Below are 15077 nucleotides of genomic sequence, written 5' to 3' on the forward strand. Positions count from 1 at the left end.
GGCTCGAAAGAACAGGACAAAAGGACAAACGGAAAGAGAAATACCCTCTTTAGTCATTCTTATTGTCAAGCAAAGATGTGAGGAAGGTGCATTAAACTCCACCCCCAGTTGCCATTCTCCTCACTCTCTATGAGTTTGGCTCCTGTGATCATAGAGGCTTCCTGCCTTTCTAGAATTTTAGTTTTCCAGGGTTAGAAAATGTGCAAGGATTCCTCCGCAAGCACAACCCTGCTTCAGACCATCTCTCCCCCCCCCACCTCTTCCAGCCAATGAGCATGGGAGAAGTGTAGATTACAGTGATGGTGTCTAGCATTTTTCTTTCTTATTTTTAAACAGTCTACAGTTCCATCAGTATCAAAATATATTACGAGGGGTTTTCTGCAGAGAATGAAAGATGAAGCACGATAATGCGGTTATCGCATTTGGCCTAATCAAATTCTGCCCTGAAATTTTGTTCTGCTTAAAAAACTGCACTCTGCAAAATCAATAGCTCTCTGTAATTAAAGGCAGCTTTGGTGTATCTCTTCCACACACCCAGGTCTCAAGGGGCTGCTTGGGGGGCACCATTTCTAGGCTATAATAGAGTCGGAAAGACACTCTTCCTCCTCCATCTCTTGTTGTTATTCTTAATAGACACTCTAGTGACCGAAACTGCTGCTGAGCAAGGGACTCTTGTTAGCCTAGAAAACAGGCGCTGCATTTTGTGAATGCCTCAGTATAAAACGCACAAGGGAGTAATGATTGTAGACTCGTAATCTGGGGAACCGGGTTCGTGTCTCCGCTCCTCCACATGCAGCTGCTGGGTGACCTTGGGCTAGTCACACTTCTCTGAAGCCTCTCAGCCCCACCCACCTCACAGGGTGTCTGTTGTGGGGGAGGAAGGGAAAGGAGATTGTTAGCCGCTTTGAGACTCCTTCAGGTAGTGATAAAGTGGGATATCAAATCCAAACTCATCTTCTTCTTCTTCACATGGTAAAACTACGTCAATAAAAAAACCCCCAAAAGCTCTCGAAAGCCCTTTTCACCCCAAGGCATTTTAACAAACTATTACGCAGACAAGATGCTATTGATTTGTCTAAAGGCTTCCTCTCCCCAAATACAGCACAATTCCGATTATGAAAGTGGAATATAGTTGGGTTGGAAAGAGAGAAAGCCAACTTCCTGCAGTACTCAGAGGTTAAAGATGTCCTGGAATCAAGCCAAAGGAAGAAGAAGAAAAAAGCAAATGGCTGATCCATATTATAAGTTATGTCAGGGCTTCCTCCAGACTTCCAACAACACAGCTAGGAATTTCCATTGGGCTGCTCCAACTATCTGCTAAACTTAACCATAAAAGTGCCAGATCCATATGTCTATACAGTATTAAAAAGTACACTGACAGCACCCTATGGCTTTCAAGCTCAGCCAAGAAGAGGGTTTTCTAGGAATGTTTCTGCCATGGAAAAGAAACTGAAGAAGCAGCAGTGCAGGCAGCAAAAGGACATAAGGTCGATGGTGGGGTGGCATAGCAAGAAAAAAAGAAATGGACTAACAGGGGGCTCCTTGTAGTGGTAGACTGATAGAGGTGCACAAATTCAGGTTCTGAATTCCAGTGCCATTAGATCAAAGACTTCAAGAAGGGGTAGAATTGCTTAATGGCAGGGTTTTTCCTCCCAGAAAAGCCCACTAGGCCAGTTCTGCCTCTCTCCTTTAACATGCCATGCCATCCCATGCCCTGCATGTAAACCTAAAGAAAAAAGATGCAGCTTTGTGTTTCAGATATAGGTCAGGGTCAACATCCTTGTGACACATTTAAAGCTGGGAATTGCAACTCTGTGAAGGTTCTCCAAAAAACTCACAGCACTCTTAACAAATGACCATTCCCAGGGTTCTTTGGGGGGTGCTATGGGCAGCATTCAACTAACTGCTCCCGGTGGTTGTGGGAAAACACAGAGCAGATTTAGGGGTGTGCACATGGGGAGGAGAGGGGGCCAGAATATTCACCTTAGTGCTACATTTAGTGCAACCCAATGACTGTTAAAAGTGCTATGAGAGCACTTTGAACATATGGTGTGTGTATATAACTACGATCTTGGGCTTGAATCCAACATTACTCATACTTAAGAGTAGACCAATTAAAATTAGGCCCATTCATTTCAGTGGGTGTACTCTGAGTAAAACCTAAGTGAGCTAGAACACCTGGACCAGAGAGATCTGGATTCAAATTCTGTCACCCCAAGCTCCTCAGACGAGGTGGGATTTTGAAAGTATGCCCCTTGGACATGTTTGACCTGCTACAGAATTGCTCGATTTGCTTTAAAAGTTGTTATTCTGGGCTGAGCTGCTACTAGCGCTTTATTGTAATCTTGTTGTTATTTACTTTCCAGTGCTGTTTTTCATGGTATTTTATTGAGATTTGCATTTTTCACCAAACATTGCCATTTTTATATTTTATATGTGTGTAAGCTGGTCTGTGGGGGACACGGGTGGCGCTGTGGGTTAAACCACAGAGCCTAGGGCTTGCCGATCAGAAGGTCGGCGGTTTGAATCCCCGTGACGGGGTGAGCTCCCGTTGCTCGGTCCCAGCTTCTGCCAACCTAGCAGTTCGAAAGCACATCAAAGTGCAAGTAGATAAATAGGGACCGCTACAGTGGGAAGGTAAACGGTGTTTCCATGTGCTGCTCTGGTTTGCCAGAAGCGGCTTTGTCATGCTGGCCACATGACCTGGAAGCTGTACGCCAGCTCCCTCGGCCAGTAAAGCGAGATGAGCGCCGCAACCCCGGTCGTTCGTGACTGGACCTAATGGTCAGGGGTCCCTTTACCTAAGCTGGCCTGTGAGTGCTTGGACCTAAAAGGCAGCTAAAAAGCGATCACAAAATAAATAAATAGTTATAGATCAAAGAAAGAGAGAAGGCAGTAGCTGTATTAATAACATGGGGGACATGAGTCAAAGGCACTTACGCAGCTCTTCCCGGTGCTTCTCTGTTTGCTCAAAATACTGGCGGAGCTCTTCTGTGATCTCCATGTTGCTCAAGTCACACTCGATATCCCCTTCGTCTTCAGAGTCGGAGTCAGTTTCGGAATCGCTCTCCACTACCCCTCTGCCTGCAGCATTATGAGGGGCATGTTGAGACCTGGGTGGGAGCCTGGGTTGGCTCCCTCGTGTGAAAGCAGAATAGGACGCGGTCCTCAGGGGCTCCCCTCCATCCCAATCAGAGTAGCGTCCACTGGGAAGACTTTCAGAAGGAGGACATGGCAGATTGTACAAGGACTCCATGGCTTTCCTGTAAGCATTTCGGTGCCTGCCCATCCACTCCATGGCTTGGTTGTAATGCTTCCAGTATCTCGCATAGACATTTTGGGAATACCATGGTCCTTTCTCTGGAGGCACTGAATCCCCCTAAGAACGTGAGCAAAGATTTTTTAAAAAGCAATTATTTCTACAGCATGTCCTCCATCTCCCAATTAATTCATGCAGCCCATTCCTGCCACTAATTCAGAAAGCGTTGCAACTTTCTGCCCTACTATGAGCTCAGTCGCAAACACATGGCTTTTATGTGGTTATCACATTAAGGTGGTTGGTAAAATATTTTGATTTATAAAGCACTGGCAGCTTCGCACCAATCCTAAGATCACCTAAGTGGACAGAAGCTCCCAGGAGCCTGAAATCGGGTAGCTCACTAGCTCCGAGTGGATAAGAGATAGGGCCACAGGTTGTCCTTGCTCCGTGTCTACTATAACTCTATCCTTAAAGTAAGGGAGAGCATTTCCCTTGATTCACCCAAGCCAGAAGAGAATCACTCATATAACTAGGATATCCTTTTGTTCCTTGGCCACCTTCTTCTGCTCAAGGCAACCTACGATTCAATCCAGCATTTGTTAACACAGAAGAATCAATCAGATGTGCACCCTCCTTTGCCCGTGGAAAAAAACCATCTCTAATCTGCAAGATACAACGTGCAACAGTTCAATAAAGCATTAATATCTCTCTCAGTCAACACACACTTGTGAACCTGGTTGCACAAACTCAACCCATTTGCTTAAGCCAAAAAGGATGCCCAAATAGCTAAACAGCGATGGGTCGAGAGCTAAATAACGTGCAGAGATCCCTCAAGCATTTAAGCTGACAAGAGATTTAGTGAGGCAGTCCCAGTTTATACTTTATCTAGTGCCTCTCCCCTCCACTGTGCAAATGACCTGGGGGTCTCTAACTGAAAAGACCCCCATGCATACCATTTCTCTCTCCCTCTTTTTCAAAGGAGATAAATCATGTGAACAGATCCTCCAAACTATTGGCGTTGGCATGGAAGAACACATGCCATGTCATCTGTGTGTGGGGTGTCCTGATCCTCCATCAAGTGAAGGCAACATGAACCAAGGCCCTGACACCCCCTCCCTACTAGGCACCCCCCCCAAAAAACCCCAATTCACTACCATGGCGAGAAACATTGCACACTTATTTCAACATGAAATAGCTGTCAAGATTAACTCGAGGTCATGAAGCAGCCTCGAGTCTCCGTGCTTTATGAATCTACATTTTGGAGGCAAAAATCCCAAACGCTCCAGAATTTGACAGGATTGACTTCTATCGCGCGAGTATCCCGCCCTAAACTATTTAGAATAAATGAATTCCAAAAGCCTAATTGTGTTTACTCTTGCCATTCAGTTTTGACAATGAGTCTTAAGAGGTCAGTCTCCTTTTGTTTATGGCTAGTTTCACTTTCTGGTTCCCATGGACTAATAAGACGCACTTTTTTGTGTGTCAGACATACTTGAATACAAGTAGAAGTCTCTCCCTTCCCTCCCAGCCCATCTCTGAAAGGCTTTGGTGGGGGAGGGGCGGAGCCCCGACAATGGGCTTGATATACATCCCACTGAAGTCAATGGCAACATTCCCATTATTTTAATGGCACTGGACTGCTCCTAATGGCCTTTTGAAACCAGCTTTTAAGAACAAGGGCAAATAGCTCCAAGTTATTTTTATATGCAACTTTTAAAATTAAAAAGTTCATGGATTCACAATTTTGTATATATTTAAAATTTCAGAAAAGGATATTGGGGATATCAGGACGTACAGTGTAGTCCTAACCATGCCAACTCTTATTTAATTTAATAGGGCTTACTTCCTTGTTATGACTGCAGCCTTAGCTGTAGAAGCCCTGTTTATTTCAGTGGGTCTACTCTTAAGTATTACCAAGTCTGGATCTAACCGAATCAATTTGGTTCTGGGTTTGGTATACCACATTCTGGATGGAAATAAAATGCCAGGTGATGATTCTACCATTCAGAACTAAATCGTCCCAGAACTAAATCATCTCAGAAAGTACATGGGTGGCTGTGCATTTGAAAGTGACCCACATCAAATGTCCACCACTTTAACCTTTTCCCTAACATGCTACCTTTACCTATGTAGCTCTGAATTCATCACATAGCCAAGTCAAGACTGTATCCATTTTGAAAGCAACTGCACTGTGTTTTAATAAAGTTTGTTAGCTTTACTCACTGAATTTTTAAGGATACATCACCAATAGTTCCAACAGTTTCGAGTGGCCGTTTACACACACACACACACACACACACACACACACACACACACAAACACAAACACACATTCCCGCTCTGCAGCAAGGCATTGCTGAAGTGCAAAATATTATCAGCTGTTCTTTTTAACCAAACTGTTGCTCAAGCGGATCTTGGTGGCGACTGCAGCAAAGAAAGTGGAATACAGCTGGCTGATTTGCCTAGCTGTTGTTAATTTAGGAGAGGAACACAAAGGATCGTTTCAAGTAGTCAGAATTGTGATTCTGATGCTTAGCCAAATACTTCTTTTAGGGGGAATGAGGGAAGGGGGAGGAAGGGAAGGAGGAGGAGGGGTGGAAGTGACCCTGGGAAACCCCAGAATGCTGCAGGGAATGTTAAGAAAAAGTCTAGGTGTTTAAAAACATTTAAAAGGGAGAGGGAGAGAGAGAGAACTATAAAGCCCAGTTGAATCAATTGTATTGTACATTGCATCAGTTGAAACAATTGTATTACACATCACCACCATCATCAGGCTGTTTCCAATTGGGTCTCTCCACTGGCTCTGTAACCCAGACGAGGTTTCTGTTACTGGAAAGTGATTTTCAATTTTCCCCTCTTTCCTCTGCAGTTCCCTCTCAAAATCCGCTCCAGAAGGTTGGGGAACAGTATGGCAGGTGGCACAGAGAAAGGGGCAATATGCAAAAATCGCCTCCCTCTCTCCTTTTGGCTCATAGAAGTCTTCACTGGATCAAAGAGCCTTCCATCAGTGGAGGAACTCAATTGGATACAACCCACATCATCATCATCATCATCATCATGTTCATCATCACAACATATGGCCTTCCTGAGCTGTATACAGTGGTACCTTGGAAGTCCAACGGAATCCGTTCTGGAAGTCCGTTTGACTTCCAAAACGTTCGGAAACCAAGGAAGCTCCTGCAGCCAATCGGAAGCTGCGGAGGATGTTCGGGTTCCAAAGAACGTTCGCAATCCGGAACACTCACTTCTGGGTTTGCGGCGTTCGGGAGCCAAAACGTTCAACTTGCAAGGCGTTCGGGATCCAAGGTACGACTGTACAGCTGTATATTATGCTTGCAGTGCTACTTTTCACAGACCTCTTATCTCGAGAATCTCATGTCTTAAGATGTGTGCAACATAACACTCATGGTTTTAGGTCTGTGCATTTATTATGCCAAAAATAGCATTTTGCTCCCACTCCTATTCCCAGCTGCTTCCTTATATACCCTGCAAGAAGTGGCCAAGTGTCATTTAGAGGGACACATGAATAGGTGGAACAGAACTGCAAACAAACGTTTGCAAACACAGTTACTAATTCCTAATAAGGGTTGGCTGCAGCTTCTTGTCAAGTCCACACTGGAGGCAAACCTGTGAAATGGCTCCAATGGAGTGAAGGGAGAGGAAGATTCCTCAGTTAGGGCTTCTAAGGTTTGGGCTTCCTCAGGTCTGCCTGAGATCAACTTCTCCTTGATAAGATAGGAGGGGGCTTTATCCATCCTCAGAGGATCCATCCCCCCTCCTATATTTCTGATTCCTCTACATACAGGTACGCCACCTACATGACTCAACTGTTCTCAGCAGCACATGCACTTTATCACATAGAATCAGAGTTGGAAGGGACCCTGAGGATCATCTAGTCCAACCCCCTTGCAATGCAGGAATATGCAGCCATCCCATACAAAGATCGAACCTGCAACCTTGGCATTATCAGCACCATGGACTCTATAACCAACTGCTATCCATGTTTTGCAACTATTCGCTGCAAGCTGCCCCGAGGCATTTGTGTTTTGCAGCACCACTCAAATGCTGTAGGGATAAACACAGAGAAAGAACCCAACAAATGTTTGTTGAGTCCCAAAGGCCCACCCGCCTCACGCCCCATTTCTCTTTCCTCCAAATCTGCCTTGATGCCCTCTTTACTGGGGTTAAAAATCAACAACTTGTGCTTGAAGTAGCTGCCTTCCATGCTTGTCACTGGCTAATTAGCAGCTGAGATAGATGCTTGTGCCTGCTCATTTCATGCCTGCCTCCTCAATCAGGTTATCTTGACGGGCTGCTCTGTTGTGTGTCTCTCCCCATCAACCTCCTTTTACACAAGGTGTTATGATTTGTAAGTAGCCCTTTGGTGGTACTGGGCAAGGCATCAGCCAACTTGGCCAGAGCTACTGAGAGCTGTGTGGTAGAAGGATCCCACCCAGGCTATTCTGGCTTCTTCCCCTTTCTCACACTTCAGAGGGCCTTTGTCAAGGTAGGCTATACATATGTGAATATCAATTTTAGTAACAATGGAGTCTAAATACAGAAGTTCTCCTGTGTTTTAACCTTTCGTAAGGTGCTCCGAGAGGTTTCGTAAAAAGTGTTGAACAAACAACAATATATTAATGTGGATTTAGGTACCGCAGCACACAATTTGAATACCAAGCTGATACATGCCAAAGACCATCAACAAATAGAAAGGAAGATTCTTACCATGATCTATGTGAATGTGCACCAGCGACCGATACAAACTAAAAGGCAAAAAGAAAATAAAAAGGTGAAGAAATCAAATGTTTACATAGATAGGAGTACAAAATTAAGCCTGTAGCCAGTTAGGTTTCCAGGTTCAACTCAAGGTGTTTGTTTTGATCTTTAAAACACAAGAAGGTTCAGGGCTAAGGGGTGAAGTTTGGTAATATGGAGCCCTGGGCAAGAACAAGATTTGGTGCCCTCCCCGTTCTGGCCTTCTGTTCTGCACATGCTCTCAAGTGCACTACGGCGTAGTTGTGGCAACTCAAATCACCCAAATGTCCGGGGCCAAACTCTGAGTAGGTGCCCCTATATTCAAACAATGAGGGGTGTGCAATACTGGCCACATGGGGTGCAAGCAGGAACTCCAATTATCTTTTGCAGCAGGATCTCCCCCCATCACTAAAGCCCAGTGGATCTGAATGAAAGGAGATGAGTGATATCAGGATTGTGTCCATTCATCTGAAATGCAAATTAGGACACTACTACAAGGCAGCACAAAGGCACAGCTAGCACAATTGTACAGCTGAGAGAGAAAGAGCAAGCGAGCGAGAAAGAGAGAATGATTATTACTCATTGCCGCAAAAGGTGTTGAAGTTCATACACCCTTGCCTGCAGACTACTACTCGCATGGGAAAAGATCTGAAATTTCTCAGGCCCGAAGATGCTAAGGAGATGGAATTTAGAGTCATTCTCCCTAGTTTTCAACGGAAGCAGAAAAAACCTACAGGGATACTAAGCTGGCGGTGATTATTAACAGAAGACGGCAGAGACTCTGCTGCACTCTGAGCCTGCAGAGCTGTAGCACGTTAAGCTCCAGTTCCATTTTGTATGTCCCAAAGCATTCTGTTTCCCATGCTCCAGCTCTTTTAAAGTTTGGCCACATCTCTCATAGTTGATACATGCTCATTGAATTTCTTTAATATGACACATCTGGGCTCTGGGAAGGTTGCTCTTATAAGTATACCGGTAACAAGGTCCCTTTCCCACATTTAGGATAGAGAGTCTTTTTTATTTGCCTTTCCCGTTTCCTGACTATTCTTAGGGTGGCATTCAACTAAGTTTGACTCAGAGTAGACAAACTGAAGTTAATGAACACTAAATTAGGTCCATTAATTTCAATGGGTTCTACTCTGAGTAAAGCTTAGCTGACTACCCACCAAACGTCTTTATTAATACACTGAATCGAAAAGAATCGCCTCTGAATTGTCCCAGTTAATATGCAGAGCTCAGTTTCAGACAAGGGCAAATGTTTTCCACTTTTCGTTTTGCATTTCGACAAACTGGCAGCTTGGTGGGAGCCAACGTAAGTGTGGACTCAAAAGTTTTAATTTGTGAACGGCTGCTGGCTGTTGAAGCCACTGTGCGCAGGACCTCTTGATTTCCGTCACAAGGTGGCACCAAAACTATATGAACTGCTTGTCTGAGTTCATTTTATAAATCCAGGGTGGGAGCTGATGGAAATCCAACACAGATTTCCCATCCCTAATGTAAATGAAAAATATATCTGGTCCCATGTGGATTCTTATTATGTATTAATTTTCTTTACTGCCCTTCACCTGAAGATCACAATATATAAAACTGCAATATAAAAAACCACAAAAAATGCATAGCATAATAATAATAATAATAATAACAATAATTTATTTATACCCCGCCCATATGGCTGGGTTTCCCCAGCCACTCTGGGCGGCTTCCAACAGAAAAATAAAATACAGTAATCTATTAAACATTAAAAGCCTCCCTAAACAGGACTACCTTCAGATGTCTTCTAAAAATCTGGTACCTGTTTTTCGTTGACATCTGATGGGAGGGCGTTCCACAGGGCAGGTGCCACTACTGAGAAGCCCTCTGCCTGGTTCCCTGCAAACAAAAACTATACCCCTCACAGTTTAAAAGGCCATAGATTGTTTAATTAGTCAAAGGCCTGGGAGAAGAGGAATAATAATGATAATAATTTATTATTTATACCTTGTCCATCTGGCTGGGTTTCCTCAGCCACCCTGGGCGGCTCCCAACAAAATATTAAAAATACGATAAAACATCAAACATTAAAAGTTTCCCGTTACAGGGCTGCCTTCAGTTATCTTCTAAAAGTCAGATAGTTGTTTATTTCCTTGATATATGATGGGAGGGCATTGCACAGGGCGGGCACCACTACCGAGAAGGCCCTCTGCCTAGTTCCCTGTAACTTCACTTCTGGCAGGGAGGAAACTCCCGGAAGGCCCTTGGAGCTGGACCTCAGTGTCCAGGCTGAACAATAGGGGTGGAGCTGCTCCTTCAGGTATACTGGGCTACTCACAAAATGTTTCTGCCTGGCACCTAAAGATATGTAACTAAGGCACCAGGTGAGCCTCTCAGGGGAGAGTATTGCACAAACGGGGAGCCACTGCAGAAAAGGCCTGTTTTCGTATTCCCACCCTCTAGACCACTCGTGGAGGCACATGAAAGGCTTAAGATGATGACTGCAGGGATATGTATCCACACATACATCACAGAAGACTAGATCAATGAGTTTCCTACAGTAAAGGTAAAGGTAAAGGGACCCCTGATCATTAGGTCCAGTTGTGACCGACTCTGGGGTTGCGGCGCTCATCTTGCGTTATTGGCCGAGGGAGCCGGCATACAGCTTCCAGGTCATGTGGCCAGCATGACAAAGCCGCTTCTGGCAAACCAGAGCAGCACACAGAAATGCCGTTTACCTTCCCGCTGTAGCGGTACCTATTTATCTACTTGCACTTTGACGTGCTTTCGAACTGCTAGGTTGGCAGGAGCTGGGACCGAGCAAGGGGAGCTCACCCTGTCGCAGGGATTCGAACCGCCGACCTTCTGATCGGCAAGCCCTAGGCTCTGTGGTTCCTACAGTGCCACCCGCGTTCCTACAGTAGTGGATCCCAAACTTCCCACCTGTCCCCCCCCCCAAAAAAAAATATTGCTGAGGCTCTTTTTCTTTATTTTTTTACCTGTGGTAGGTATTGTAATGCACTTTGCTAGATGCTGTATGATTTTTAATTGCATTTCTACACAGATGCTGTGGGCCACCTGAATGAAGCTTGTGGACAACTGGTGGTCTATGGACTTCAGTTTGGGAAGCCCTGTTCTAGAGTATCCTCCTCAAGTTCAGACAAACAAAAAAGATTGATAAAGAAGCTGATAAGGGCAGTTTTCATCCACTGTTGGTGGCTGAAGCCTGGATACCTTGCAAAATATTAAGGGAATCTGCTGTGCCAGAACACTTTAATACAAATGCAATTAACCCAGTGGCAAAAGTTCTCATTGTTTTACACACTTAATCCTTCCTCTAAGCCAGGGGTTCCCCTCAAAATTTTCTCGAGGACCCCTCATCAAGCCGCTATTGTGACAAGGACCCCCATTAATTCCTAATCCTAAAATTAAAAAGTGAGAGCCAAATTAAGAGTCTTTTTATAAGAGTCCAGGGAGGAGGGAGGGGAATGGAGAAGACAGGGTACCTGCGCAGTAGCGCACAAATGAAGCCGACGCGCGCAAAGCATCTTGGGGAGTTGAGCATTAGTAGAATGCGCGCGCTGCCTCTTTGCAAAACAGTAGTGTTTGTAAAGTGCCACCTAACGGCATACAGCAGAACTACTGCCTCATCTAATTCTAGTTTTGCACTAGACTCTGCTCATGCAGGAAGAGGCCAAAACAAAAAATCTGTTATCATACGAAATATATTTAATATATTTTTTATTCTAATAGCATCTTGCGGACCCCTCTGGCATAGCTCGCGGACCCCTGGGGGTCCCCGGACCACCTGTTGGGAACCACTGCTCTAAGCAACATTTCCTCCATCCCAGCTGATTGCCACTGTTGCAAAACCATAAACACCAACACGGGGCCTCTCAGGAATTCACGACTCTGGCAAGGGAACTTGTTCTGTAGCTTTATGGGAAAACCACCACATTCCTGAGAAGTGGAATTGTGGGTCTTGGCTGTGCTTAACGGGGATGGAGAAAGAGAGAATAGATTAATGGCAGACAGGGTTCAGATTGCTAATCTGTTTCAGCCACCATGATGAGAACAAGCGACTTGGTTTAAGAAAAGAGGCACAAATTCGTAACAAATTGGAAGAACTCCTCCAGCATAAACTGCAGAAAGTAGCACTTTACTAGTAAACAAGGCCGCTGAGGCAATTTAAGAGCTCTACTCTAGATTATACAGACATCAGAAGTCTCTGACCTTTTCCCTCAGACTAGAGGTGGGTTCCTCGCCCAAATGTCAACTTTTTGTCCCTCATAAAAACAGAAAAACCACACAGCGGTGGACTTTCATTCACCATTATGATTTCTATAATTGCTAGCATTGCTAGAAAAATCTGATTCATCTTCTAAGTGGCTGCTGTATTTTAATGCTTGGGATTTAAATCTAAAGCAAAATGGAGGCTCTAAGAAACTCTGTCAGGCCTCAACATTCAGTCTTACCCTGCATTTCTGCACAAGTTAAATCTGATGGTAAATGTAATCAATTATCGCATGCTCTGAAACTGCTACGTCCAACAGCTGCGCCAATTTAAACCCTGTACAGCTTTAAATCCTGTACAGATTTCATTTCTTGTGTCAGAAAAGATAAGTCTGTTCGTCTCAGCATGACATGACTGCGCATAACATGCATTTAAAAGGAAAACCAGGACCAAAGTGACCCAAATTTTGCATAAAGAAAAGTTGAACCATGCAATATGTCACACACTTTGGGGGGGGGCAAGGGGCAAGTGAGCAGATATATATTTGGGTAACTCATTCAGCTTCTGTTAGCTTTGAGGAGTGTCAAGTAGTTCAGGCTACTGAAACACTGGCACTGGAAATCTGACTCACACAAGCACAATCCTATGTATGTCTACTCAGAAGCAAGCCCTGGTGTGTTCAACAGGATTTATTCACAGGAAATTGGGTACTGGAGTGCAGCCTAAAGGTTGAACTGTAGCGACGAAAACCTCACAAGACTGGCAGATATCCAATTAGTAAATGTAGTTAGGTTGGTTGCATTGTCTTCTAGGATAATACCGTATTTATGGTCATTTGCTTGGTTTTTTGAAAGACATAAAAGGGGGAGGGCAGGACAGAGAGAATACAATGCTTTCTTAACTGGAAATTAAAATGTTACCTAGATCTCCTATTTCTTTGATATGTGGGCTCCGGTGCGCGATTTCTGTTCGCATCCTGGGGCAAAGTTCGCGACCAGGAGCAGCTACTTCCAGGTGAGTGGAGTTCAAAACCCGAAGCGTTCGTAACCCGAAGCGTTCGTAACCCGAGGTACCACTATACAATTGTTCCTAGCCAAAATCTCTCACTTAAAAATAGCAGTTGCCCCATGTCACCTTCACTCTATTTTCCCACCAACTAGGTTAGTGGTTTATATTTAATTATTGCATTTATATGGCACCTTTCCTCAGAGGAGCTCAAGGCATGATCCCCCCTTCCCATTTTATCTTCACAACAACCCTGTGAGGTAGGTCAGGCAAAGCGACTGTGACCGGTCCAGGGTCACCCAAGTGAGCTTCATGGCTGCGTGGGGATTTGAACCCTGGTCTCCCAGGTCCTAGTCCAACGCTCTAACCACGACAGCAGAGTTATTATGCCAAGGCCAAGACATAAATGTGCGTAAGAATGGAAAATATGTATTATGCCACCCGCAAGAAATATACCACATACCATTTCCTGCATTCTGGATTTCTAAACAAATAAACAAACAACCCCTGCCCTGGAAACCAACCATAAATAGTTCTGCTCAATACATGGGATGTTTACATAAACATAAGTAGAACAATAAAGCAAGTATCTCTGTTTTGAAGATTTGTAATTTGCATGCAGAGCGACTTTAACCGTCACTTACACTAAACTTGCCAGACTCCATGCCCCACAGCACCTCTGACTTTATTTTTTATTTCATCTACTTAATTGCATTTTTAACCCACCCTTCCACCAGGGTGGCTTGCAACAGTTCTCTCCTCACCCATTTTATATGCAACTTCGCCCAGCGAAATTCAGGGCTGGCTGAATACAAATTTGAACCTGGCTCTCCAGTCTCAGTTCTGTAATCTAACCACGCCATCGCACTTTTGTTCTCAATATACGCCAGGAATAAATTAACAGCTGCCTAGGAGGCAGACGTCCACCAGGGGTAGCTTTCCCCTAGCCAAGCAAGTGGGCTGCTTAATTATTTTTTAAAATATAATAATAATAATAATAATAATACAGTGCTTCTGTTTATAAACTAGCTGCCCAATCTTAATCCCCTTCACCTTGAACAGCAGGAGCATCCTTGATACATTTTGCAAGTATTTTGAGGGCAGGAGCCCAGAACAGACCACCTTTCCTCAACTGGGTACCCTTAGCCATGGCTCAAAACATCTTGTTTGGGAATGGCTGGCGCAGCCGAAGTTAGAGATTAGCGGCCCAAATGGTCTGGCTGGGTCTCTAAGGCATTGCATGCCCTGCCATTAACTCAGGGAAGCGAATTCCCAGGAGGTTTCACGCGCCCAGTAAATGGGGCGACAGGAAGAGGATGTGGGAAAGCGCACGATCCGATTCCTCCCCTCGGCCAGAGCAGCGTGGGCAGCAGCCTGCCCTTGGGAACTTCCTGGTCTATTTCTCCGCTGGCTGGAGAGGCTTCAGGAGCTGCAGCGGCAAAGCCCCCACCCCACCCCCGCTGCCCACCCAGGAAGCAAAAGTAACCGGCTGGGATCGGGGCAAACATACTTAGGGCGCAGGGTGCGCAGCAAGAACTGAAGACCGCGCCGCGCCCGGCTCTTCCTTCCTGCAGGCGGGGAAAAGGAAGAGGTGGAGCCTCGTTGCTACGGGGAAGCCAAGCGCTCGAGCTGTGTCTCTTTCGCGGGGCGAGGGCGGCATCTGCTGGATGGGAAGCGAGTAACGCTGTTCCCGGAAAGAGAATTGCCTGCCCATGCCTCATGCTTTTAAAGCACGTTCAAGGGAGAAACGTGCTAAGAGGAGGCACGCTTGCCTTGGAAAATCCACACCGTGATCAACTCCCGCCTGGAAACCAATGTCCTCACTGTGGAAGGACGTGTGGATCCAGAATTG

At 45.1% G+C, this 15077-nt stretch overlaps 1 protein-coding gene across 1 annotated transcript in view; it reads right to left on the bottom strand.

The window, feature by feature from the left end:
* The window catches only part of GEMIN8 (gem nuclear organelle associated protein 8), a 35500-nt gene extending 20703 nt beyond the window's left edge, over positions 1-14797 (bottom strand). Inside the window, exons 1-3 of the mRNA XM_035115701.2 lie at positions 14736-14797; positions 7987-8024; positions 2941-3379 (exon numbers count right to left, since the gene is read on the bottom strand). Coding sequence (XP_034971592.1) covers positions 2941-3379; positions 7987-7989 — 442 coding nt within the window. The 5' untranslated portion in view covers positions 7990-8024; positions 14736-14797. The remainder of the gene's footprint in view (positions 1-2940; positions 3380-7986; positions 8025-14735) is intronic.
* Positions 14798-15077: the final 280 nt, after the last annotated feature.

Source organism: Zootoca vivipara, chromosome 4 (assembly GCF_963506605.1).
Source record: "Zootoca vivipara chromosome 4, rZooViv1.1, whole genome shotgun sequence".
Lineage (NCBI taxonomy): Eukaryota > Metazoa > Chordata > Lepidosauria > Squamata > Lacertidae > Zootoca > Zootoca vivipara.